Source organism: Phascolarctos cinereus, unplaced genomic scaffold, assembly GCF_003287225.1.
Source record: "Phascolarctos cinereus isolate Bilbo 61053 unplaced genomic scaffold, phaCin_HiC Scaffold_4;HRSCAF=312, whole genome shotgun sequence".
Taxonomy (NCBI): Eukaryota; Metazoa; Chordata; class Mammalia; order Diprotodontia; family Phascolarctidae; genus Phascolarctos; species Phascolarctos cinereus.
Window position 1 is genome coordinate 478,851,999 of NW_027555847.1, and position 27,846 is coordinate 478,879,844.

At 41.4% G+C, this 27,846-nt stretch overlaps 2 protein-coding genes across 2 annotated transcripts; both read right to left on the reverse strand.

Annotated features, from left to right (window-relative positions):
• Positions 1-321: 321 nt before the first annotated feature.
• Positions 322-11,911, reverse strand: LOC110221419 (transcription factor SOX-17-like). Its single transcript, XM_021005981.2, has 2 exons — positions 11,369-11,911; positions 322-1,736 (listed from the first exon to the last, which is right to left on the reverse strand). The coding sequence occupies exons 1-2, from the start codon at positions 11,694-11,696 to the stop codon at positions 847-849; spliced, it is 1,218 nt and encodes a 405-aa protein (XP_020861640.1). The 5' UTR covers positions 11,697-11,911; the 3' UTR covers positions 322-846.
• A 9,948-nt stretch (positions 11,912-21,859) lies between these two features.
• LOC110221382 (transcription factor SOX-17-like) lies at positions 21,860-24,477 on the reverse strand. Its single transcript, XM_021005955.2, has 2 exons — positions 23,862-24,477; positions 21,860-23,179 (listed from the first exon to the last, which is right to left on the reverse strand). The coding sequence occupies exons 1-2, from the start codon at positions 24,187-24,189 to the stop codon at positions 22,278-22,280; spliced, it is 1,230 nt and encodes a 409-aa protein (XP_020861614.1). The 5' UTR covers positions 24,190-24,477; the 3' UTR covers positions 21,860-22,277.
• Positions 24,478-27,846: the final 3,369 nt, after the last annotated feature.

The following is a 27,846-nucleotide window of genomic DNA, read 5'->3' on the forward strand; positions in this document are numbered from 1 at the left end:
CCATTACTGTGTAGTAACAAATCATGACTATGGATAATGCAGAGGTGCATGAGAAGACTTCTATGAATTGATGTGAAGTAAAACATACACAACCAGGAAAACAGTCTGTACAGTGACTACAACAAAATCAATGGCAGAACAAAAACAAAAAAGCAAATGTTACCAAATTACAGGAGCTATGAGAAGACAGATCCTACAGGGGATTAGGTTGTGGGTGTAAAACACTTGCATATGTCAGACTCAACTGATGTTGACAAATTCTCTTTCACATTGTTTGTTATGTAAGGGGAAATCTATTTCAAAATGCAAGAGACATAAAAGTCAAAGACAAAAAATTTTTAATGACACCTAGCTCACATCCATGAAGTAATAATATATGCATAGGAAAGCCTTGATTATTATTCAATTCCACGTGGCAATGATCAACATAACCTCTCATCAAGTTTATTAATTTTTTTTTCCTTAGAGGACTTCTTTAGAGGTAGAAAACACTTTTAACTATAGCCTTTGAAGCTAAACAGGCTAAATTCCCTTAAACTTTCCTGAGAAAACAATGTTTTCCTTAAATAAAATTCTGCTTTATTTGCAGATCCACAAAGGTCTAAAAAGTGTAGATGAAAATGGAAAATTTTTGCAAGGAAAAATGATTATACACGTTTATCATTATTTTCTTTAGAAAATGCCCACAGGAAATATGAAGACTCTAAATATAAATAAAACTAAAAGAATGCCCATACAACTGGAAAAAAAATTTTGGGCAAAGTACATCTTCAGTTTGCCTTCACTGGGAAAGATATTGTAACATTATTTATACTGTTGGATTCAGTCTGTGAGGAACACAGAGCTTCATATGTTTTGATAGTTACGGTAATAGACTACAGAACTGGCATCAGACACAACAGAGGAGATAGTTGAAGGGTTATGTTCACCATTATGGCCTGGAGAGACAAGCCCCAACTCTGTTTTACATAAGTGGTGAAGATACTGATCAAATTCTGTGTGGATTCCAGCCTCTTGGACCTCAGCAGATTGGCTGGCAATCAGACCTTCCCTGCAGGACAGGGCTTCTGGAGGAGGAGAGGGCTGACTAGATCCTGGCTGATGCTGCATCTGGAAACCACGGACACTGCCTCCAGCTTGGGGGGAGCCCATGGGACCATAGTACATATGCAGAGGGTTGGAGGGACCCATCAGACCCTGCAACGAGTGAGCCAAGGGTTCCTGCACGTGTCTGTGATGCACAGGACCCGGGTGAGAATCAGGATGCACAGAGTACTCTGAGGCTACAGGATAGTTGTAGGGCCCTGGCTGGCAGTCCCCTTGGAGAGAGGAGGTGAAGAAAGCTGCATCTGGCTCCATGCCATCCATGGGAGAAGCCTCAGGGGTAGGCAGGTTGTAGCTGTCAAACTGAGGGGCCGGACCCAGGCTCTGGCACTCACGGTAGTGTGTCATCTGAGGAGGTAGAACTCCCTGGCCCAGATGGTAGGCGTGCTCATGGAATGGCAGTCCCAGGCTGTCCACACACACTCTGCCCTCTGGACCCAGCCCAGAGCCCGGCTGCTCAGGGAGGCTGTGGAGGAAGCCACTCTCTGCCCGTTTCAGCCTTTTCACCTGCTTCCTCCTCCGAGGCCGGTATTTGTAATTGGGATGGTCCTGCATGTGCTGCACTCTCAGCCGCTCAGCTTCCTCCACAAAGGGCCTCTTCTCAGAAAGAGGTAATGCCTTCCAGGATTTCCCTGCCAACATGATGAACAAAGTTAATCTTAAAGAGTCACAAATCTCAGAATTGAAGACAGCTCATATGCAGCAGAAAGGGCATCAGTTCTAACATCAGTGAGCATGGGCTCAAACCATAGCATGGACATTTGCTATCTGTTTAACTTTGGATAAGTTACTTACATTCTCTGATGCTGTTTCCTCCCCTGGAAAGTGAGTATTTGAAACTAGATGACCTTTAAAAGTTCCATATACCCTTAACACTATGATCCCAGGACTTCAGAGGTCATCTGGTCTAAACCACAGCAGAATCAGAACAATAACCTCCTTACAGAGGGTCACTCAACCTTTAGAGGAAGGCCTCCAGGGAGGGAGCTTCATTACACTTTGGGATCACTCTAATTGCAAAGAAATTTGCTTAAATTGGATCTAGAGCAGCTTTTCTTTGTGGAGTTGAACTGTTATTGCTACCTCTGCTTCCTTAAGGTCAACAGAATCCAAGGCCTCCTCCATAGGAGGGCTTTCAAATCCTTCCTTTAGATGCCCTTCAACATCATCATGGTGACCCACCTCGGGAAGCTATCACAAAAGCCAATAAAGCACATAATCACCCTCCCCCTTCCATATTGGCTTCATAAAATGTTGGCCCCAAGGGATTTTATAGCAGATGCTTATCAAAAGTAATTTTTTTTCTTCCCCCTTTCCCTTAGAGGCAGAACAAAGGGGGCAGCTAGGTGGCACAGTGGATAGAGAAGTCAGGAGGACCTGAGTTCAAATCTTGCCTCAGACCAAATACTTGACATTTACTAGCTGTGTGACATTTACTAGCAAGTCATTTAACCTCAATTGCCTAAAAAAATTTTTTTAAAAAAAGAAAAAAACAGAACAAAGTAGGATTCCATCTGGCTGTGATGTAACATTAGCTACACATCTCAGGATCCCAAAGTCAAGGTTTCTAAAAAGTAGGTCTTGCTTTCAATTAAATCAGTCTACAAGTATTTGTTAAAGTCTTGTTATGTGCTCAGCTCTAGGAGGGGAGAAGACAAAACTGGCCTTGCTCTCTAGGAAGTTATGTGTAAATGGTGTAGACAACATATACATAAATCAGCACATACAAGATGGAAAGTAGCCTTAGAGAAAGGCTTAGAGTAAGTTGAGGAAACAGGGGAAAGGGTTCCTTCAGCAGGAGGGGTCATGCGAGCTGAGACTTAAAATCAGGGAACCTAAAAAGTAATGTTGGGAGGGAGAGAACATTCCAGGCTTGGGAAAGAGCACAGAGCTAGAAATGGGAGGAAGAGCAAGTAGGCCAGTTGCTATGGCTGAACCATAGAATGTATAGAGGGAAATAACATGCTTAAGTATGTGGAAGAGACATGGTTATAAAGAATTTTAAATGTCAATCAAAGGAATTTATATTTGATGATAGAGGGAAATAGGACTGGAGCCACTGGAGCTTATTAAGTAGAGAGACATGAGCTGACCTATTAATTAGGAAACTTATTTTGGTAGCTGGTAGAAAATGGACTAAAGTGGGGAGAGATTTGAGGGAAAGAGACCAATTATTTCAAACAGTCATGGCAAGAGGCAAGTGACAAGGTTCTGAAGTAGGATGGTGGCTGGGTGTATGTAGACCACGTTTGAGAGCAGCTGTAGAGAAAGAAATTACAAGACTCGGTAAATGATTAGATTATTGAGAGGGGGAATGAAAGAGATATCAAAAGTATGACACTGAAAATGCAAATCTGGACGACTAGAAGGATGGTGGTGCCTTTGATAAAAGTAGGGAAGTTGAGAAAAGGTAGGGGTGAAGGGAAAGATGATTCTGTTTTGGATATGTTAAGTTTGAGATGCCTACAAGTCCTTCATGTAGAACTATCCAATAGTTGCTGATGTGAGATGCTGAGTCAGGAGACTAGGGATGGATACATAGATCTGAGAATCATGTGAATAAAGGTATTAATTGAACCCCTAAAAGCTGATGAAATCACCATGTGAGATAATATAATAGAAAGAGAAGAGGATCAATTGAGCTTAGAACAGAATCTTGGGGTTTGGGCAACCCAAAACGTTTTGTTGCTGTTGTCCAGTGATGCAATTATGTCCAACTCCTTGTGACTGCATTTGGAGTTTTCTTGGCAAGGATACTGTAGTGGTTTGCCATTTACTTCTCCAGTTCATTTTTACAGATGAGGAACTAAGGCAGTTAAGTGACCTGTCTGGGGTCATACATCTAGTGTCTGAGGCCAGATTTGAACTCAAAAGAGGAGTCTTCCTGACTTCAGGCCTGGCACTGTATCCACTGTACCAACTAGTCCACATAATTAGCATTGCCATAAATGCAAATACAGCAAAGAACTGGGGAGGAGGTAGGATTAGATTGAAGAACCAAAAGCTATCCTGTCATTCCCACAACTGTTACACTTATATAAGCACCTCCCACATCTATACAGAAGACCCTCCCAAATTTTGAGTTCAAACTGACATTTCTTTGGCCAACTTTACGCAGCTGTCCCCCTAAGGAATTAAATTATGAGACTATATTCCCCTATTCCAAAAACCATATCCCTGATGTTCATGGTCTTCCCCCCCAACCCTTTCTCTTCACAGGCAGTAGCCCCAACCATTGTAAACAGCTCAGGATACCCAAATGATTCCCAGAATGAAAGAATCTCAGAATACCAACCCCACAAAAGTAGTTGTACCACTATTTGTCACTTACAGGGTATGGTATATTGGGAAAAGTTTCCACTGCACTAAAAGGTAAGAAAACCTGGGTTAAAAGTAATCCATTCTGCTATACATACTCCCAAAGGGGCTAAATACAGAGGGAAAGGACATATACCTACAAAAATATTTAAAGCAGTATTTTTTGTTGTAACAAAGACTTTGAAAGATGTGAGTGCCAATAAATCAGTTTAGCTAAACAATGTGATACGTGAATGTAATGGAATGTTATTACACAATAAGGAATAGTGAAAAATATAGATTCTGAGAAGCCTTGAAAGGTAGAGTGAAGTGAGCAAAACAAGAAGAGGAACATATATAGATTACAATAATGTAAAGGAAAACGATTCTGAAAGCCTTAAAAACTCTGTTCTATTAAATGACTAATCATAGCTCCAAAACATTAAATAATGAATTGTGCTTCCCATTTCTTGCAAAAGAGGTGAAGGAACACAGAATCAATCAATGAGCATTTATTAATAGCCCATTATGTGTCAGGCACTGAGCAATATATACAAGGTAGTTAAATACTAGGTAGCTTGAGAAGACCCTAGCAGTTGATAGATAAAGAAAGGCAGCAAGTGTTAAGTGGTGACCAAGCTGTATCTTGAAGGAAGAAAGGGTATCTATGAAGCAGCTATGAGATGAGAGCATACTTCAGGCATTCGGGATGGCCAGTACCAAAGCATAGTAAGAAGATGGGGCATTCTGTTTGAGAAAAATGGACTAGGCCAAAACTAAAGTAAAATATGTCCAACGAAGCTGGAAAAGGTCACAAAGGACTTTTTTTGTGAAGGCAGCTAGGTGCCACAGTGGTTATAGTGTTGGACCAGTCAGGAAGATCTGAGTTCAAATTAATTTACTAGCCTGTGTATCCATGAACAAGTCTGCCTCAGTCTCCTTACCTGTATAATGAGGCTAAACAGCATCTACCTCTCATGGTTGTCATGAGGATCAATTGAGATGTCATTTGCAAGGTGTTTGCAACCTTAAAACTCTATGTAAATGCTACTTATTTTATTAAAAGCTCAACCAAAAGTTTTTATTTTATCCTAGAAACAATAGGGAGCCACTCAAATGATTATTGAGTAGGGGAGTAACATAGATGTTGAACTAAAGAGAATCACTTTGTCAGCCCTGTGTAGGGTAAACAGAAGTGGAAAAGACTTGAGAGAGGACTAGGAGATCGATTAGCAGATTATTGCAATAATTTAGATGACATGTAATAAAGTCCTGAACTATGATGAATGAGACATAAATCTCTAAACAAGGTAAAAAACAAGTGATACATTCCATGTTCTTCTAATTTTCCTGCAATATCTCTCTATATCTGTAAAGTATCCATCTTGACCCCATCTTGATAAACACTGTTAGGACATTGGTCCATGCCCAGCCTCTGCCACACTCCAATTTTCCCAACAATTTTCACCAAATAATGAATTCTTATCCCAAGTCTTTACACTTGTCAAATACAAGGTTACTATATTTATTTGCTGCTATAAATTGTATGTCTACTCTGTTCGATTGATCCACCCTTACACTTTTTAGCCAGTACCAGACAGTGTGGACAATCACTACTTTATAATATAGTCCAAGATCTGGCACTGCTAAACCTCCTTTCTCTACATTTTTCCTCAGTTCTTTTGATATTCCTATTTGTGTCTAATGGTAGCCATCTCTAGGGTGGAGCAGGGAAGGAAAACAAAAAAGGGGGGAAAAAGAAATTATATATAAATTGTATATATTATATATGTAAATGGAACAGCAAATTGTACATACAGATTTTCAGTTTCATGTGCAATTTTTTTTATTCTACCGTTATGGAAACGTTTGTTTTATCCCATAAATTAAAAATTAAATAAATTTTAAAAAATAATAATTTAAAAGATTCTAACTTTAGCACTTACAAGCCAATTCACCTCTAGGAGCATCATTTTCCTTATTGGAAAAAGTCTGTCAACAAGCTTACTATAAGAGCTTATTATAAGAGCTTACTGTGTGCCAGGCACTGTGAGCCAAGTGCTGGGAGTATAAAAAACAAGAAAAAATAAGGACAGTTCCAGGCCTCAAAGAATTTACATTCTAATGGTGGAAGAAAATATATAAAAGGAAGTTACTGAGGGATAAAGAGGGGCATATGGCTAGCAGGCATGAATGAAGATTCAGATTCCCCAGAGAAAAAGAGATGGTATGTCCAGGTGCCCTCCTAGTTCAGGGAGGAACCATCCAGTCAAAATGGGGCTGAGGGTCCTTCCTAAGTATGAATTCCCAGGTTGAAATGATATTTCAGGATGAAGAGTTTAGGGTGGGGGAAGGGCAGGAGGGTCAGACTAGAGCAGAGATTTGTTTTTTGTTTTTCTTTGAATCCCCACCCAGTCCTCAGCATGTCATAAGCACTTAAATGCTTGCTGACTAACTTTTTGACTTATATACTACCTGAGAGTTTTTTGTAAGTAAAGGATCTTATAATCTTTAAGTGCTACATAAATGTGGCCTTTTAATAAACATATCTTGTTTCTCTCAAATTTAAAGTATTCAACAATGAGGTTCTAATCATTAGAAGCATACTTGAACTCAGCTAATGACTTAGAACAAAAGCCTCCTAACTGGTCTCCTTGCATCAAATTTGTTCCCATGCCAAACCATCCTACATTCAACAACCAAAGTGATTTTCCCAAAGCATAGATCTGAGCCTCTCCACCCATAAGGATCCTGTGACAAAACCCCTCCCCCTCTCCCACTCCCACCCATTTTTCCATTCCAGGCATAAAATACCTGGGGCAGGGTGTCCTCTGCTTTCACGGACCAAATTCATAACTTGCCATGCCATAACTCTAATTTCAAATCTTCCTCCAATCCCCTCTGAAAATGTTAAACCTCAATTCCAGTAACAGTTCACACTTTAGCAGGGATTAGCTATAGCCTGAGTCCAAGTGTCCAATACAGACACAGGATGGGTACCCTAGAGAAGAAAGCTGGGAAGGAGCCCCACGAAGAGGAAAGGGGCACTAACAGGAACCAAAGGCAAACTTTGCCTGCTTCATATTTTTTGTCCATGACTGGCTGGGGCCTTCTTCTATCAGAAATATAACAGGGAGCTCTTTCCTTCAACTCCCAAAGCACATTTGCTCACTTTGTCACATAATTTATTTGATAATTATTGTCAAATATTGCCTTGCATAATTACTCCAGCTGGAGCTCAAGCTAGAAAGGGCCTTAGGGACCCTCTAACGCAATCCTTCCTTTTACAAAGTAGGAAAGAGGCATAAAAAGGTTAAGTGAATTGCTTAGGGGCACACAGCTAGTGTCAGAGACAATATTTGAATCCAGCTCTAGCAGACCCCTAGGAAGGACCGATTACACCCATTACGTCTCAAGTCCAGAGGCCTTTCCTTTGTATGCACTTCTCTGTCAGAAAACATCCCCCCACACACCTACTTAGACAAATATTAACATATTAAACCTTCAATCAATTCACACAGCCAGATCTCAAGCCCCCTTTCCTTTTATTATTCTAATACCTAAAGTCCCACAGCTTAGATTCTTCATATTCATCTTTTCTAAACTGGATCCATTATCGAATTGGAGGAAGTTTTGTCGAATAGAATCAGAGCTGAAGGGACCTCAAAGATCATCCAGTCACACCCCTTCAATTGAACCAATGAAGCCCTTCTCTGAGGCTCAGGGAAGGGGAAGTGACTTACTCAAGCTTATAACAAGATTCAACCAAAATTCAAACCCAAGACCTCCAACTCCCAAGGCCAATCATCTTTCCACTGCACAGAACAGTCTCTATAATTAGCACAGATTTTTTTCCCCTAAATTCCAAGTGAAAGGATCTTAGAATCTCAGAGACAGAAGTAACCTCAAAGTTCATCTAGATCATGTCAGACCTGAGCAGGACCTGCTCAGCAGTCCCTGACAAGGGATCAACCTGGACTCTCTGAGTGAAGACTTACATAAATTTGGGCAGCCCATTGCCCTTTGGGTCAACTCCAGTTGTTGGTAAAGTTTTCCATTCTAGCAAAAGAAAATCTGCCCCTGCAACTTCCGCATAGCTAGCTGCTAGACCTAAGTCCTCTCAGCTCAGGCCAAACATTTAATACATCACACAAGCCCTTTAAAGTGTTGAAGACAATTCTCACATGTCCTCCTTTCTACTCAAAGATATCTCCAGATCCCTTACATAGAGAACACAATAGCAGGATCTTTCAACCCCTTCCCCTTTTGATCTTTAGCTATTTTTCTTATCTGTGAAACAGAAATAAAATGTTTGTTGTGCAGAAAGTTAACTCTTCTCCAAAGCAATTTTCTATTTTGTAAAATAGTTTTATAACTTAGTTTTACCAATAGCAAAATACTATAAACAAACTAAATGCCTCATCATTGGAGAGTAGAATGCTTTATAGCAACAAAGATTAATAAATACAAATAATATACAGAATTATAGGTAAAGCCATATGAATTTATGCAAAATAGAGCAGAACATGAAATGGTAGACACACTGATTGTATCTATGCAATACATATATGCGTATGTTGATGAGTCATCTCCGTCTTCATCCCAACACTCCATGTCTTTGCACTGAAGCTTATCTCCTATGCCTGGAATAGTCTTCCCCTTCCCTTCCTTACCAATGCCTCAGTTTTTCTAGCTTCCTTCAGCACTCTGTTCAAATGCCATCTCCAGGAGGCCTTTTCTGGCTTGCTCTAGCACCTAGTGCTGAGATCCTCTTTAAGTACCCGGTTATTTTCATGTTTTTCTCTCCCTTAGAATAGGAGTTCCTTGAAAGCAAAAATTGTTTTTGCGTGTCTTTCTATCACCGGAGTTTAGCACATAATAAGTGCTTAATGCTGCCTGACTGGTTTGTCAAAGTTCATACATCCAAGTACGTTATCACAAGAAGGACTGAAAATCCTGATTTTTCTGACTCTAAAGGCCAGCCAACTAGCTGCTACAGAGGTGTCAAACTCACTGGCCCAAGGGCAGCCCCTGAGTACTAGATTAAAATGTAATTGAGAAGTGTTTAACAAAAGAAATAAAACTACAATACAACATAAATAATGTTAATTTGGGGTCTACTAAATCAAAGTGGAGGCAGCAGGGTTCTGTTTCTGTTTGAGTTTGACACCATAGCATCTCACCCATCTTCCTCAAGCCAGCAAGTACGGTTTACCTTTTTTTCATAGCATTTTTAAAATAAAAATTAAAAAATCTCTTCAGGCAGTTATAGGAATGTGGCAATAAAGATTTCAGGCTGTTTTTTGTTTTGTTTTGTTTTTACTAAACTAATACATGACCATTGCATTCATAGAATTTCAGAACTGGGAGAGACCTTAGAGATCATTTTATCTAAGCCCCTTATTTGATAGTTGAAGAAACTGAAGTGAACCTGACTTCCCTAAGGTGGACCAGCTAAGTTAGTGGCAATAGTTGAACTAGAACCTAAATATTTCTGGATCCTGGCCCAGTGCTTTTCCATGACAAAATACTGCTTTCATAACATACTGATCTCTCTCTTCCTCATTTCAGAACGCCTGAGAAACAAGAAACAAAGTTTTAAAGCTATTTTGTGACCAAAAAAAAGGCTAAAGTTGGTATACTTATGCTGGTCTTTAGGAATTATCCCCAACTCTTTAGCCAAAAAAACAAATAAAATAAAAATAAACAAAAAAACCTGGCATAAGACGCTAGGGACCGAACGTGTGATTGCACTGTTAGGGAACTCCGAGGAGAGGGGACACTCCCCTCTACCAAGGTAGATGAGCACCTTCTTCATAATTCATTATCTTAGAGTGGGCTGGGCCAATTGAAAGGTAAAGTAACCTGCTCATGGTCGTTTAGCCGGTATGAGCCACGGGCATAACTTGAACTCGTCTCCCGTTTCCGAGGAGAATTCGCTATCTGCAATATCGATGCTTCTCTGAGTGTGGAAAGTTGACCATAAAACAAAAGTTATACTATAGGGCTGCACTTTGAAGCGCAGTTGCTTCCGTATTGAATGATTGTGCAGAAAACTCTTTGCATTGTTGTACACACACGCGCGCGCGGTATCTACACAGCAGCCTCTAACAGTTCGTATTCGTAAACAAGATGGAAAATTGTGATATGTTCTTATCGTCATCATTGACCAATACTCTTTAATCTCCAATGCAGCACACTCCTATCTCTCAACTTCTTACCTAAGAAAATTTGGAGATTGGATTTATCTTCCTACTACTACTTTTGTTATAGTTGGACCTGACTTTCAAGCAATTCTTGGCATACTACACAACCCACTAGAACAACATCGCAGGAGAATCACCTAGGTCTCCAGCACCTCTTTATTCCTAGCCTGCGGATAGGGACCCCTGATTATATTCGTATAGGGAACCGTCAGCCAGAGGAAACTCTACCAACGAAGGTAAGCACCTTTTCTGCAATTTATCCTCTTGGAGAGTTGTTGACCTTTACGCTTAGGAGTTAAGTGACTTGACCTGGGTCACAAAGACAGTGGGAATTGAACCCAGAACTTCCTGGTTCCGAGACCAGCTCTCAGGTCCACTGCGCCACGCTGCTATCGAACCAAAAATTATTGCCAGGGACCTCTTTTGCAGTAGCGAAACTAAGGTTATAAAAGGCGTGATTGACATAAACGTGTATTCAGGTTTTCCACTGAAGGGACCCCATAAGGGGGCTGTGGTCCAATCGGGATAAATTTTCCTTACCCCCACCCCCGCCAGTGGTCATTGTTGTACTGCTGGATACAGTCAGTACAAAAGTGATGGGGACACTTGCGGACAAGCCTTTGAACTAAAGTCAAAAGCCCTCCCTCTTAGAGTAACTTCCACTTGAAAGATCCTTGGCGGAGACCCTGGGTGTTCTTCCCCCCCCAGCCCCTTCCCAAGTCTCCTGGTTCCCGCTACGAACGCCCAAAAGCCCCACTCACCCAGCATCTTGCTCAGCTCAGCGTTGTGCAGGTCTGGGTTCTGCTGTGCCAGCCTCTTGCGCTCGTCCTTGGCCCACACCATGAATGCGTTCATGGGCCGCCGGATGCGGGACTCCCCTTTGCCACGGCATGCGGCTCCAGAAGCTGCAGCAGTCGCGCTGCTCCCGCTCCCTGCACCCGCACCGGACTCGTTCTTGACCTTCATCTCCCCCAAGGGACTCAAAGACTCAGCCCAAGGGCAGGGGCCCATCCCGGCCATCATCATGGGCAGCGCGCACCTGGCCTGGCTCTGGTCGTCACTGGCGTACCCCGCATCAGGGCTGCTCATGGCTCTCCTGCCGCGACCTCACGCCCGGCACCCTGCCCCGCCCCCACACCCTCAGCCTGGACCGACGGTTCCCCCAGTGGCTGGTCGAAGATGGGAGGAGAGCGCGGTGGCCGGCGGGAATCAGTGATCTATCTGGATGACCTGATTTCCAGGACTCATTCAAAGTCACCCCAACAACAAGCGCCCCAAACAGACACTCCCCCACTAGGAGCTCTCTCCCCGAAGCCGCTCCTCTTTCTACACCTACGTGACCAATGGGGCTCCGAGGGCGGGGCGGCTCCCAGGAGGTGTCAGACGCCCCTCCCTGAGCAGCGCGGGAGCTATCTCGACTGCTGCTCGGGTTTTACCTGAACAGGTGAGAGCTGGAGGAAACCTGGAGTCCAAGAATTGGACCTCCCTGAACCTGGTTGCTCTCTGGACAGTTAGGACATATTGCGGTCCTGGTCACCACTGATGCATACCGGGTTCTCCATTGACATAAAACAGAGGTGCGCAATCTGGGGGAACATGAATTTGGGGGGGGGTTAATGCTTTGATAACTGCATTTAATATAATTGGTTTTCTTTGTAGAACTACATTTTATTTTATGCGTATAAAAACATTCTTCTGAGAAAGGGTCCATAATTTTCACCAGACTGCCAAAGGGGTCCATGACGCAAAAATGACCACCCCACGAGGAGGCCTATATCCTGGTAGGGAGCAGGTTCTGGGTGAAATTTCCCCAAGTCACCTCTAAGTCTTGGAGATATGACAGTCTGAGCCCTGAAACCAGTTAAGGAAGTACCATAATCGGTACTTTTCTCAAAAGGCGTGGAGTCTTATTAATTCCAAGAAGATGGGAGGCGCCGTGGATAGAATGCTGGACCTAGAGTCAGGAAGACCTAAGTTCAAATCCAGCCTCAGACACTGGGCAAGTCAGTTAACTTCTGTCTACCTCAGTTTCCTTGTCTGTAAAGTAGGGATAATCATAATACCTATTTCCTAGGAGTTTTGTGAGACAATATTTGTAAGGTGCTTTGCATACTTCAAGTGATACATAAATGTTAGTTATTAAAAAACCAAATTAGGTTTTTATTTCAAAATTCTGAAAGTCACTAAAATAACATTCTTCACATCAAGTTATTTTGCCAAATTAAGTAGATAATAGACACATGAAAAGCTTAGTAATTATTTCAGAGATTGTGAGATGAATGTAAATTTAACCATATGTAAAACTTAATAGGGATCTGAAAACTGCAGCTTATGCAAAACACTGCTCCGTCTTATTTTCTCATCTGTGTTCGGATGGTACCCCAGTACCTTCCTCCCTCTAGGAATTTAGAAAGAAACGTCCAAAGGTCCGGGACTTCCCAGTAGCATGTGCAATATGCTGTGTTATTACAGACTTCCCACAAGGCTCTCCGTTCTGCTTAGAACTGGGTACTGATTTCTTTTACGTATACCCTACTAATTCTAGGCTGCTGCAACCCCTCTTGTAAACTCAGCCCCGCCACGCCACGCCCCCAGAGTCCTTTAATCTGTTATTATTACTACTAGTTCAGAAATATAATGAAAAGAGGAGAGGTAAGAGCCTGTATTGGAATCCTGTTTCTGCTACTTGCCATACCTATTACACATTGGACAAGTAACCTCGCTAGTCATTTGTTTCCTCTTCTGTAAAATGCGGGTGTTGGACCAGCCTACTACGGAATCTTTAAAGTTCCCTCGTCTAAATTCTACGATTAACAATGGCGCGTTTATATAGCCTGTATAAACGCGCCATTGTTAATCGCAGGATTTAAAGGTTTGTCACTCCTATGTTTATTTCACTGAGCTCTTCTCCTGATTACCTTAGAAACATTAACACATTTAATCAGAACAAATGAAAAAGAAACACTGCACTGATATCTTTCACTTTCTAATAGTTATAGTCACCCAGAACCTTTCTTATTTTCGAAACCTTGTGCTTAACTCAGGATTACCTGGCGAGGCTAACTGGATGAAGGACTGTGTTCCAGTGGGTTCGTTCCTTCACTTTAACCCTGGCTCTGATACGCCTCTCTGGACTTTGGTCTGAGGGAATAACAAAGAAATAAAGTCCCAAAGTTTGTCCAGAGCCAAGGGTAGCCAGAGAGCAATTGGGTCCCTCGACTTTGGTGGTGTTGGACTTTTTAAAAAGATTTTATTTCAATTTTCTTCGTGCAGATCCCACGCTCTCCTCTGGTGTTTCTGTGAAGGTTGGCTGAACGGAACCTGGTAGGGCAAGACCTGCCACAGGTCCCCCACTATTTCTACTTCTCTTCCCTCTCCCAATTACTAAGTCCCTTATTTTTATGCATCGAATCAGTACGGTGGTGAGCAATGCCCTTCACCTCAGATCCCCACTTCTGTCCCTTCAAAAGATTCTGCACATGCATTGTCCTTCCCTTCCCCCACTTCATCGCCGCTAATCTCGTTTTAGCTTTCCCCCAACATGCAGATTCACTATAATCAATGAAAGAGGTCTATCAACAAGATAGAAAAGGTCAGGGAGGGGATGTTCTTTCTTTAACATTTCAAGGAAGACACTACCCCTAGGTTGTTCTTGGGCTGTTCAAAGTTGTTCTGTCTGTCCTAAAAAGCAGAATTCCTTTTCCTCCAATCTAGCCCTGGGAAAAAAATATTTATCCCCGGTGGATGTATGTTTTTAAAGCTTCGTGCTCATTCTCGGAATTTCCTGGAACTTTTAGTACTTCTCTTCCTTCCCAGTTCCTCCATCCTCCCTTTAATCTTGTATTAATCTCTGTTCATCAGAGGAGTTCAATCAGATTCGGTTTATTTTATTGAGAAATTTTAGGGGAGCTGTGACACGGGACCTGAGAGACTGGGAAATAGTGTCGGAGACAGGAAGAAAGTCTGAGCAGGAAAAGAGTGTTGGCAGGGGTGGCATTTCTATCAAGACTGCTCTGATTTAACTGGCCCTCATTAAAAGCACATTTTAAAGAGGGGAGGGTACAATACGAACCATTTCTGCTGTCCTTGGCGCAAAAATAAGGCAACCTGCTGTTAAAGGTCCAGAGAGGCTGAGTTGCCCAATGTTTCACGTTGTAAAGAGGCTGGAGGCAGTCATGATAGAAATAGTATTCTCATATTTGATGGAGTTGACAGAAATAGTTTTGTGATAAGCTGTTACTATTGTTCTTTCATGTTTAATGAAACATGAAAGGCAGAGCATTGTACAAATAGATGAATGTTGGATTTTTTGGGTTTTGTTGGGGTTTTTTTTGTAATTGAATGAAAGTGTTGGAATGTAAACTCATCTTCCATAGGTTGTTGCTGTTGTTTTATAGTCTCGAGCTGAGCCTTTGAAGGATAGGAAGGATTTCAAGAGGTGATGATTACTCTCCTCCTTTGCCAGCCAAAAAGGCCAGCAAGAACAAAAATTGAGAAGTGTGGAAGAATGGCACTAGTCTGAGGATTTGTATACATGCATACCTGACAGTATGTTCCCATTCTCTGTCCACTCTTTTTCATTTGTTTTCCTCCTCCCTCTTTATATCCTCCCTCTCCTCTTCCCTAACTCTTTCCCCTTCTCTTCCTTTTTCTTCCTTCCCACTTCTCTCCCTTTTCTCTTCCCCCACCTCCAAGGACAATAGCAACAGGTTACACAGACAACTGGATCTGAGTCTTCAATCAGATAAGATAGCATGTAAAGCACTTTATAACTTTAAAGTATTAAATGTTCAGTTAATATCATCCAGCCCTTTCCTTAAACATCTGAGTACAAACTGCAGTCTCTGGATTCATAAGATCATTAATTTCTAGATGGAAGGGACCCCAGAGGCCATCTAGATTCTAGTCTAACCATCTCATTCTACAAATGAGGAAACTGAGACCCAGGGATAAATGACTTGTCCAAAGTCACTTAGGTGGTATGCTGTCATAGGTGGGATTTGAATTCAATTCCTTTAACTCCAAAGTCACTGTTCTTTCCCATTGTACACATCCCCTCCCACTACATCAGGGGAAAAGAAGGACACCAGCACATCCTCATTTTTGCCAAAGATTTTCCTTTAATTGTCAAAAACTGAGTTTTAAAGAGAAAGACGACAGGCATATGTTTCTGGAACCGTCAGAAAAAAGATAAAAACACTAATAGCATCCTAACACTGGCAAACGACCTAATCTCTTGTTTTGGGGTTTGACTGCTCCTTCAGTCTAGGATCTAAATTAATGAAGCAAAAGTCTGCTTTTATGCCTAGAACTGATTTACCTAGAAAATGAGGGTTGGTTGAGCAAGGCTTTGGCTACCAGAGGGAAGGAGAATGTGGTTAGGACAAATAAGGGTGGAAATCTTTGTAAACTGCACAGCAATATAAAGATGAGAGATTCTGGGCTGTTTTCCCAGATTTTCAAAGTGCAAAGGATATGAGCAGAGGGAGGGAGTCATGAGGAACTCAGTGATAAACCAGAATGACCACTGTGGGGCAGAAGTTCTTTAATTCAGAGGGAAAAACTCTTTGACACAGCAAAAGTCAAGAAAAGATCATCACTGGGCTTTGATTCTTCATTAAACTCATCATAGAACCTTCAAGTATTGAGTAGAAAAAAGGCTATAGGAGAAAAGAAAAAAGGGGAGAGAGGGAAGAGGGACCAACTGAGAGCAGACAGAGACAGGGGACAGGAGCAGTTCATTTCTAATAGGGAAGGAGAAATATGAAGTGATGTGGAGAGAGAAGAAAAAGGGAACTGACTACCAAAAGAGATTTCAAAGAAATCTTAAATTCAAGATTCCAGATAAAATAACCAAGGTAGCTATTTTTAAAACCTCAAAATGCTATTGATAAAATGACAAAATAAAATTTTAAAAAATAGGAAGAGCAAAAGTTAAATACTCAATTTCAAAATGCAGAATTTTTATTTTTGTTTTTGCCAGTTTGTTCAGATGGTATATGTGAATCCCATTTTTTTTAATTTGGTAGGAACCTTAAAGATAATTTTGTCAAACTTTCTCACTTTACAGAAAAGGAGACAGAATGACTTTCCCTAAGGTCACACAACTACTGAAATCATTACAAAATTTGAGCTTTTCCAATCTTTACTTCTACCAAAGATAATTATGTACATTTACCAACCATAGAGCAGCCATTAAGAAATTTTACTTTTAAGAATACTCTTGGGAGGGAAGGGAAGAAGAGAATATGGAGCTCAACATTTTTTAAAATGAATGTTTAAAATTTTGTTTATATGTAACTGAGAAAAATAAAATAAAAATTAAATATAAAAAATAAGAATACTCTATTTGCTAAAGAGGAAATAGTAGTTATGGGTATAAGTTTGGTAATTTAAACATATATATACATACACACATATATAATATATATACATGTATTTTTGACTTGTGGGATTTGTAAGGGGGTGGGGATATTTTTATTTACACTTAAGTAGCTCATGAGAACATGGGACTTTTAAGATAAGTTGCATTTACATAATGTTTTAGTATCTCTAAGGGCTTCCACATTCACTATCTTATTTGACTCTTTCACAACCCAAGTTAGGTAGTAAAAGTATTATTATTCCCTTTGCATTTAGGGAAATTAGGGGTCAGGAAGCTTCCCCAACTAGCTAAGTGACTGAGCCTGAACTCAAACCTAGGTCTCTTGATTCCAAACACAGAGCTCCATTCACTCCATTGCACCACATACTTCTTAACCTAGAGATGATCTAAACATCTCAGTGGAGTAGGTGCAGGTATTATCATTTTAATAAAATTAAATTGAGAACAAGGTGCCCCAAACTCCATTCAAATCACAACTTGGCAGAAGAGGACTGATTTTACCATTTAGGAGGAAATTCAAGAGTTTGAATAATCAACTCTTTTTTCTCTTTGGAACTCTTTATTACTCTTGCCATGAGTAAAGGAAATTGTACCAAAGGGAAATGTTGCCCATTTTATTCAATAATCTGGACTCAGGAAGAAGTAGCTGAAAGCACTTTTTCATCAGAGGGGAATAAACTTTTGTTGAAATTAATTTGCTTGGAAAGCATCTCCCCCCTTCTTTTAACAGGCTGAGGAGAGGAGTGACTTTTTCCATGCATTGATTGGTTTTACTAAACTTCTTTTCTCCTTCTCTTCCCACCCCTTGGATTTATGTTCTAGGAGGTGAGATGAAGAGCAAAGCTTGAAATATAGGAGCAGGATATGGGAATTTTTTTAATGCAACTCCATGTTTATTAAAATTACTTTCCAAATTACTGTTGAGAATAGAAGTTTCTAAAATGAAATCAACCATGCAATTTAGAATTTATCAATTTAGCATTTTGATGAGCTAAATTGAATTCCTTTGAAATATTATTTGTCTGCGTCTGTCACTGTCACTGTCACTGATTTTATCAACCATTTTTACCTCTAGCTCTCTTCCCTGAAATCAGTCTCTTATTTCAATGGAAAATTAGTCCATTTTTTGCACACCTGCACCTCAATGGTTGGATCTTAAGTTTTGACCATTGTTACAGAGGGCTTTTGAGATTCAAATAAAAATTAAATAAATGTTATCCTCATAGTGCTAGCAAAAATTCCTTCCCTAACCTTTTGCATTTTTACTTTAGTGATCCCCACTGCATACCAGTTTTTGCTAATGATACTTTTCCTAAAATTTTTAGCAAAGACATTTCTCCTGATGGAAAATAGCATACTTTTTTTAAAAAATCAAGGTTAAGTTAAATGACTCTGGAGCAAAAAAATGCAAAATAAGTCAATTCAACAAACATTTATTAAGCATCTAATATATCCTAGGTGTTAGGGATACAAAGAAAGGTTAAAGTTTAAAAGTCCCTGCTCTGAAAGAGCTCACAGTCTGATAGAGTAGACACAATATGCAAACAATTATGTACAAATAATATGTAAGCACAGGACAAATTGGAAAGAATCAACAGAAGAAAGACATCAGCACTAAGGAAGATCTGGAAAGGCTTCTTATAGAAGGTGGAGTTTTGGAAGGGGCTTATTTGAAAGTCAGGGAAGGTGAGAGATGAATATGAGGAAGAAGAGAATTACAGGCCTGGGTGAGAACCAGGAAAGATGCCTGTAGTAAGGAATGAGAGTGTCCAATGTGCAGAAGAGCAAGGAAGCTAGTGTCACTGAATCACAGAGCGTGTGGAAGGAAGGAAAGTGTAAGAAGGCTGGAAAGATAGGAAGGGTAAGTTATGAAGACCTTTTAAAGATGTACAGAGGATTTTATATTTTATTCTGAAGATAATAGGGAGCCACTGGAGTTGTTTGAATAGAAAAGTTACTGGTCAGATTTGTGTTTCGGGAAGATCACTTTGAAAACAGGGTGGAATAGAATGAGAAGAGACTTTGAGACGGGAAGCAAATCTACAGGCTGTTGCAAAGATCCAGGCATGAGGCAATAGGAACGCACACCAGTGTGATGACAGCATCTGAAAGGGAACATATTCAAGAGAAGTTGTCAAAGCAAAATCTACAGGACTTGGCAAAATATTGGATATGGGGAGGCGAGAGAGTGAAGAACTAGGTGTGAACCTGGGTGACTGGGAGTATGCTAGTGCTGGCTACCATATCAAGGAAGTTTGGAAGGGAAAGATAATGAGTTCAGTTTTGAACATGTTGAGTTTAAAATGTCTATGAGAGATACAAATCAATTTAATAAAAAATATTTATTCAATTCAGACATGGAGATGTTACTTAAAAGTTAATTTCAGCCTTTGGATGTGATATGAAATTATTTAATGATCTCCCACAATCACAGAAGGCATGTTAAGCCTTCGATTTTTATTAACTATTATAATTATAACTCAGTATTTCTCTTCTCTGCTGGTACCTAACAACAATCCCCAACCCATCTTCTGCTTTTACAACCACTGTTCATTCTTTCCTCTGTAAATGAGGTCCATATTCCAATTACATTTGAAACCACACAAAATGCGGTAATATGACTGTGTTTTGGGCTGGCAATGCTATAGCTTTCCCTACCTTCAAAGTGATGTAAGGCTAAAAGTAAATAGTGTATTTCCTGACTATGTAAGCATAGAGGGAAAAAAATCATGTGACCTCAGGCTACATGAAGGATTGGGGGAGTGGGTGGAGGAATGACTTCTTGCTTTGCTTCAAAAATGCCTCTTTGACATTAGGAATCAAGCTTTTAATTTTTACTTTCTCCAGAAAAGAAGATGCATGATCTTCACAAGTATGCCTTCATAATTTTAGAAAAGGTAATGAAGTACCCTGTGAAAGAGATTCTTAACCAGGTTTTGTTTTTTGTTTTGTTTGGTTTTTTGTCATATGTTAATGCAAAAAAGAAAGTACAACAGATTATAAAGGAAACCAATTGTATTGAAATATATCAAAACATTTAAAAATAAATTCATAGACCTCGGAGTGAGAATTCCTGAAGATGTCATTTAGGCCTAGCAAGTGAAAACTTTTTTAGATTTCCTGTCATGCTAACTCCTCTGAATGTCTACAGGTGGCTGTACATGTAAGAAATTTGTAGCAGCTGGTTTTCTTAAGGCTAAAACCATATGAAGAATAATTTTTAAGTGTCTAAAATACCCAAGATTTAAAAGAGAATCGTTGCATGCTCATGTGATCACATGAGATATTTGTAAAAAGCACTTAAACCCAGTGCCTAACACGTGGTAGGAGCTATATGAACACTTGTTCCCTTCTTTTCTCCCTTTTCCTTCCTAAGGTACATTTCCCATTCCATTCCTCTAAGAAAAAAAAGGGGGGGTAGGGGAAGAATGCCATTTCTTTAATGAGATTCTCTCTAACCTCCATCCCTAGGAGTGGAGGGCCAGAGCCAGGGAAAGTATACTTCATGCAGTGTATACTGCCCTCCTTGATTAAAACTTAAACCTCTTAACTACTATTCACCATAATACATTTTCTCTCTCAACTTCAGCTCTTTTCATCCTCTTCCCTTTCCAATTTTATCTGCCTCCCCTCCAATATAGTGGTAACTGCTGATTGGCATGCTGGGCAAAATAATTTATGATTTCTATTATTTCATCTGAAAGACTAAAGATGGATAATAGGAATGCCATCCAATGTGGCCATATAAACTGTCAAGGAAAAGAGCAACTACCATACAGAATATGACTAAGGGAAGTAATTAAAGCATAAAATGTGCCTCAAGTTCATCTTTTTTCTTATTCTTTTCTGCCCTCCCCCCCTACCCTTTCCAAACCTTCATATCAAATTTGAGATGCCTCCAATTATATAGAAATGAAACTAGATGTTCAAGAACGCAAAGGAATTCAGGAGTCAGTTTTGCAAGACCCTTCCCAAAAAATGACTTATTTTTGTCCAATCTCAGATCACCCTTCTCCTTGGAGTATTTATTGTCCCAGTTCAAGTCTTAACTGCACACAGCACACAGGTCCTTAGTTCAACACTAGTACTCTGCCTCCCATGGTTTTTTGTTGCTATTTCAAGTAACAGAATGCTAAAAGCTAAAAGAAATCTTATAGATCAATACATAAAAAAGGCTTGGATTTAAAAGTTCATGGGAAATTAGGAACAACATTAAAGGATACTTGGTCAATACTAATTAGGGCTAAAAAAAATTATGGGTTAAATTAATCATATGTGCTTGGTTCCAGAAAACAGCAGGATTAACAGTATTTTCAGACACTGGGGCAATACACAAAATGCTTGATGAATAAATACAAAACTGTCAACTGTAGGTCTTAACTCAGCTCCTGATACATAATAGGGGCTTAATAAATGCCTGTTGACTTATTGATAACATAGCTATTCATTTCAATATGAAATGGCCACTTTAAATGCATTAAAAATGGAATCTATAACGCTCAAAATATCAATGAGTTCACTAAAAATGAAAACTATCTCCTCCCCTTTAAAAGTTTGTTTTGGGACTGAAAGTGGAGACAAGCCCAACACTACCTATGCATATTATCCTAGGGCCAGAGTTATTTAATATGGAAAGTGTCTTTCTACAAAAGGAGCAGACCATGAGATGAATTTTTCAGTCACTGCATCTCAAACTGACATGGAGAAAATCACAATCTAGTTTGATGGTATACCCCAGATTTAACAGATTCTTATTGAAGTCAGCATATACTATACATGTTGTACTCATTCTTAATAAATGTCAATTTAACAAATGATATCCCTCAATTCTGTTTAAATTAGTAATGAGATTAACAAATTTCTCAAACACTGGAAAAGTTCAAACTTTATTAAGTATTCATATAAAAAATTACCCCCCCAAAAAAATTTACTAAACAACATCAACTTTCATAGTATGGTTGGTATTTTGGGCCACATTACTCAGAAAAGGTAAAGTCCAATTTACAAATGACAATTTTGACAATAACAGTTAGGGGGAAGACTAAAGAGCAAATCCCTGACAGAATGAACCCCCAAACCCCACATCCTCTTTAGGAAATTGCTAAGATTAGAGTCAAATAAATTACCATAAATTAGGTGCCAAGACAACTCTCAATTTAAAAAACACACAGAAACAAGGGGGGTAGGGGGAGGGAAAGGATTTCCTTAGCTCCTGCAGGAAGTGTGTAACACTGTAACACTGTTTATGCTGCTGGCCCACAGGCTGGAGGAGAGTGGTAGATGTGTCACCCATCTGGATAGTTGCAGTAATATACTGCAGAACTGGCATCAGACACGACAGAGGAAATGGCCCCGTGACTGTCAGGTAGAGGGAGGCCAGATTCATGTCCCTGATAGTTTAGCCCCAACTCTGGTTTGCACACAAAATGCAGATATTGCTCAAATTCTGTGCGGTCCACATCTGCAAGGAGCTCAGCAGGCTGGCTGGTGTCCAGGCCATCCCTGCAGGACAGGGCTTCTGGAGGAGGAGAGGGCTGACTAGATCCTGGCTGATGCTGCATCTGGAAACCACGGACACTGCCTCCAGCTTGGGGGGAGCCCATGGGACCATAGTACATATGCAGAGGGTTGGAGGGACCCATCAGACCCTGCAACGAGTGAGCCAAGGGTTCCTGCACGTGTCTGTGATGCACAGGACCCGGGTGAGAATCAGGATGCACAGAGTACTCTGAGGCTACAGGATAGTTGTAGGGCCCTGGCTGGCAGTCCCCTTGGAGAGAGGAGGTGAAGAAAGCTGCATCTGGCTCCATGCCATCCATGGGAGAAGCCTCAGGGGTAGGCAGGTTGTAGCTGTCAAACTGAGGGGCCGGACCCAGGCTCTGGCACTCACGGTAGTGTGTCATCTGAGGAGGTAGAACTCCCTGGCCCGGGTGGTAGGCCTGCTCATGGAACGGCAGTCCCAGGCTGTCCACACACACTCTGCCCTCTGGACCCAGCCCAGAGCCCGGCTGCTCAGGGAGGCTGTGGAGGAAGCCACTCTCTGCCCGTTTCAGCCTTTTCACCTGCTTCCTCCTCCGAGGCCGGTATTTGTAATTGGGATGGTCCTGCATGTGCTGCACTCTCAGCCGCTCAGCTTCCTCCACAAAGGGCCTCTTCTCGGCCAAAGATAACGCCTTCCAGGACTTCCCTGCAAGGACAAGGGGAGGAAGAAGAGGGAATAGCCTTGGTCATTCTTCACCGGCCGGCAGCGCCCATTTTTTCTACCCTTACAATGAACCCGTTACTAGAAATGGCCGAAGAGGGAATGGCGGCATTCAGGAACTACCCTTATTATAAAAATATTACTAAATTTCCAATCTCCAAGAAGCGTCTTAATCCAATCCCTTCCGGCCCTTCCCAATATTCTTTTGCCTTTCCGTTAGGAACTCCAATACCCTTTCCTCATCTAATTCTTCTGTCCCGCTGCCCCGAGGTGCCTAGAATTGGGCGTTTCTCTTCCCAGTTCAGGAGAGCAGGCAAAAACTATGATCTCACCACATCTGTCCCGAAATTAGCCTCCCCCGAAAGTCCAATAATTAGGGCCCTGGAACTAGCAGGCGAAACGGTGGTAAGACTGGGAAGATCAATTTAGAACACGTAGGCAAAGCTCGGGGCGGGGGGAATGGGGGGGAGATATAGTGGAGGAGAAGGGGGGAATGCATGGAAAAAGCAAAGCAAGGGAGAAGCGTAGTCTTGCAAAGCACTTTATTTTGTTTTCTGGTCTTTAAGGTCCCCACTTGGGAAGTGAGTTCACCGTGACCGAAGCATGCAATAGAGGCCCCCACGGCTCCCTTCCTGGCCCCTGCTGCTTCCCTGGAATGCCAACTCACCCAGCATCTTGCTCAGCTCGGCGTTGTGTAGGTCCGGGTTCTGCTGTGCCAGCCTCTTGCGCTCGTCCTTGGCCCACACCATGAATGCGTTCATGGGCCGCCGGATGCGGGACTCCCCTTTGCCACGGCATGCAGCTCCAGAAGCTGCAGCAGTCGCGCTGCTCCCGCTCCCTGCACCCGCACCGGACTCGTTCTTGACCTTCATCTCCCCCAAGGGACTCAAAGACTCAGCCCAAGGGCAGGGGCCCATCCCGGCCATCATCATGGGCAGCGCGCACCTGGCCTGGCTCTGGTCGTCACTGGCGTACCCCGCATCAGGGCTGCTCATGGCTCTCCTGCCCGGACCTCACGCCCTGCCCCCGCCCGGCCCCCACACCCTCAGCCGGGAACCGACGGGGCCCCAGTGGAGGTTCTTAGGTGGAAGGAGAGCGCGGCGTCCTACGCAAATAGATCGGTCTATGTGGATGCCCTGACTCCCTGCCTCCACTCCCCGGTCCAAATCACGAAAGGAACAAACGCCCCCAACCGACACGGACTCAGTGCAAGTGCTCTCTCTACGGCAGCTCCCCTTTCTACACCCACGCGACCAATAGGGCTCGGGGGGCGGGGCCGCTCCCACGAGGTGTCAGACGCCCCTCCCTGGCTAAGGCCCTGGGCCACCTCCCGGGCTGGGACCTAGCGCTGCAGCTGCTTAGGCTTTACCTGAGCAGGTGTGAACTGGAAGGAACCAGACTTCCAGGCACCGGAATATCGGGACCTCAGACTTCGCAGTTGTCGGATTGATTGCACAAGCTGCAAAATTTTGAAAGGTTCCCACTTGGAAACCTTTTTTTTTAAAATGCTAGCACTGTTGGACAAAAACTACTCAGCTCCTTTTTAGTGAAAATACAGAAGCACTGGTATTTTCCTTGTAAGTCAAGTACAAAATGATCTATTTGACCAACCTCTGGATGTCTTCCTTCCCGCCAAGGGAATAACTTCGGTATCTCCTTCAGAGGTGCTTAGTCCGACGTCAATAATGTCCCTGATTTAAAAAAAAAAGTCCTCCCTCTAACTTAAGTTTTTCTTGCTTCCCTTCGACGTTTTTCACGTTGATTCATAAGTCAGTTTTACTAAAAAAAATAAAACAATTAAAATTTTGTAGACCTCAACCTTTCTCTTCCAATTCAATTGGATGCACATTTATTTAGCACCTAGGATATTCAGAATAGGAGGAAGGAAAGGTACAAAGTTTGCATAAGATTATTAAAGAACTTCATTCCCTTTTGTCAGAAGAAAAACCTTTGTGTCCTGAAATTTTTAAGCGCTTTCCTAAATGTAAATTGATATTTTCAATCTATTTCTCCCGCGTCTCTAATAAACAGGCAAAACTTACCTTTAGAATCAGAAATCTGAGTCAAACGTGAATTTTATGGGGCTAAACTTGAATATTTTGAAATTTTGCTCCCGGCTTCTATTAAATCCATTGCTTATCTGGAAATGTCCAGGTGTAAACAGGAGATCAGAGAGCCTTATTTGGGTAAGGACAGCTTTGTTTGGACTACAGTTATTACAAACTAACTTTAGCACTCAGGGTGGCTTTCGGTAGTCAGATTTGCAGCCAACGTCTGCTACCCTTTGTTTTTTTGGCGGTATTTAAATATGAACGCCTTTGTTAAAGTAAACGGTTTAACAAAAAGGAGCCGAGATATCGAGGCCTGAAATTTGAGTTTGGAAAAAAATACATTTCTTATTCTATATTCAGGAGCTGAACAGTGACAAAAGTACAGATCTAAAAAGCCAATGGGGGGGGAAGGGGTAGGTAAGAGGAGATCTGTGTGTGTGTGTGTGTGTGTGTGTGTGTGTGTGTGTGTGTGTGTGTGTATCTGAATTATAGATCCGGTGAGCCTATCTCACAAACCTCAACTTTTCCCTTCAATTTTTCCAAACAACTTTAATAGTAATCTCCAGAAATGTGGATTTTTCCTGCTTGCTTGTGAAAAGACATGTGAAAATGAAAAAAAGCATGGAATGTTCTTCAGCCCCAAAGTTGAAGTCATCCCGTTTTGTGTGAGGTTACAATCCAAGAGAGGACCAAATTCATAGCTTCAGAAATTCACTGTTCTGGAGTATCTACTGAATCTCAGAATCCTGTGGAAGGGACTTTTACCGGTAAAGTCACCTCTGTTCGATAAACAACGTGCTTCTTTAGCGATTCCCTTCCCAGAAGGAATAATTATCCTACTAAATTTCTCATTGCGTGGATAACAGTAGTAAAGGTGCCACTTAGAGCAGTTAATTCTCACTTGAGTTATTCCCCTGTAGCCTTCTTTCCCCACTTCTCCCCAATTCAGGATGAGTTTAGGTCTGATTTTAAGAGGTGTCTCTAAGAGAAAGAAAAAGAGAACCAGCAAACAGTTTAATATTTGGGTTCTTAAACTGGGGTCCCCAATTTTTTAAAAATTTTGATAAATATTTCAAGGTAATTTGTTTCCTTTGTAATCCCTTGCATTCCATTTTATGCATTTAAAAGCATTATCTGGGGGGATCCAAAGGTTTCAGCAGATTGCCAAAGGGGAACATAACACTAAAAAGGTTAAGACCCCCAACTTGGAAAGTAGAGGCATTAGCTTAAAGAATTGCAGAAGTATTATTTCAACCAGGTGAATTAGAAAAGAGATGGTCTCCTAAACAAATTTCACAATGGTGCTTTTGTTGCTTGGTTTTGTAATGAAATTTTGGATTTTCTTCCAACTTAAGTGAGAAACAAATCCTAAAAACATTCTCAGGACTATACCGGTAGGATAGAAAAGGCAGGGCATCCAAAATTCATTAGGACCACCAGCTTCTGACTATGGCTTTTAGAAACATCAGTTCTTAAGAATATGCGGATCCTTTAGGTTGGGAAAATTTAAACTTACAATTGCTTTTAATTTAACGAGTTGTTGGTAATCTGCTTAATGACAGTTAACTTTGAGGAATCTCCCTAGGAAAATCAGGTAAACTAAAGAGAATTATCCATATTACACATATGGAAAAAGGGATTTTTCTCATTCAAGAAGGAGTAATGCATTCTAGTCAGCTCCCTTAATAATCTCTTTTGATGACCCTTTAAAAAAAAATAACACCGGGCATCAAAAGTAAGTGTTCCGGAAATGAGAGGCCAGCGTCTTATATCCATTGACTTACATTTGGAAATGTTCTTCACCCTGGTGAAGTTCACCAACATTACTTGAACAAAACGAAACTTGCCTAGGAAGGGCGTTTTTAAAGAGAGACAGAGTAAGCTTGACAACCAGCAAAAGCTATTTCGTTAGAATCTTGAAACTAGCCTCCCAATGCAAAATCTTTGCCCCAATTAGTGTAGCGAGAAATCACCTGGAATTACTGTACCGAAGCTTTATCGGAATCTTCAGCTTTCACCTCCTTCCTACAACACTATCATCTTTCCAGAGGTCAGCACTGGTTTAATTAAAGGAATTCCCCGTGCCTGTTTAGCCCTGGCTCTCAAGCCTTGCTCCCATTGGCATTAATTCCTTTCTGATAACTGTACCGGAGTTTCTTTTGGACCTTATCAAACCCTGTCGTTCGTTGTGAGGAATCATTTCTATTTCAGTCCCATTGCTAACTAGCGTTGGAAGCGGTCAAGTGTTATCACAGCCAGCCACAAATGCCACATGAAAAGCCGCAAACATCCGGAGTGCTTCCTGAAAACCCGCTTTTCTCAACACTGAAGGATTTTTTGTTTTGTTTTGTTTCTTTGGTGAGGAAGGGAGTTTTATAAGTAAAGAACAGTATACACCATACCCAAATAAAAGCGGACGTTTTCCATTTGCACCCTCCTGCCTCTGCACAAGTTGCTTTGTGAGCCCCTCAGCGGATGAAGTCCCTTGAAGATCCTGCTGTTGCACCAGCATATGCGGTCCCGAAGCAGAGTGTGGGAAATAACTAGTTTGTAAGAAAACGAGGTTTGCAGGTATCACCTCAGCAAAGAGTCCCTGCTAAC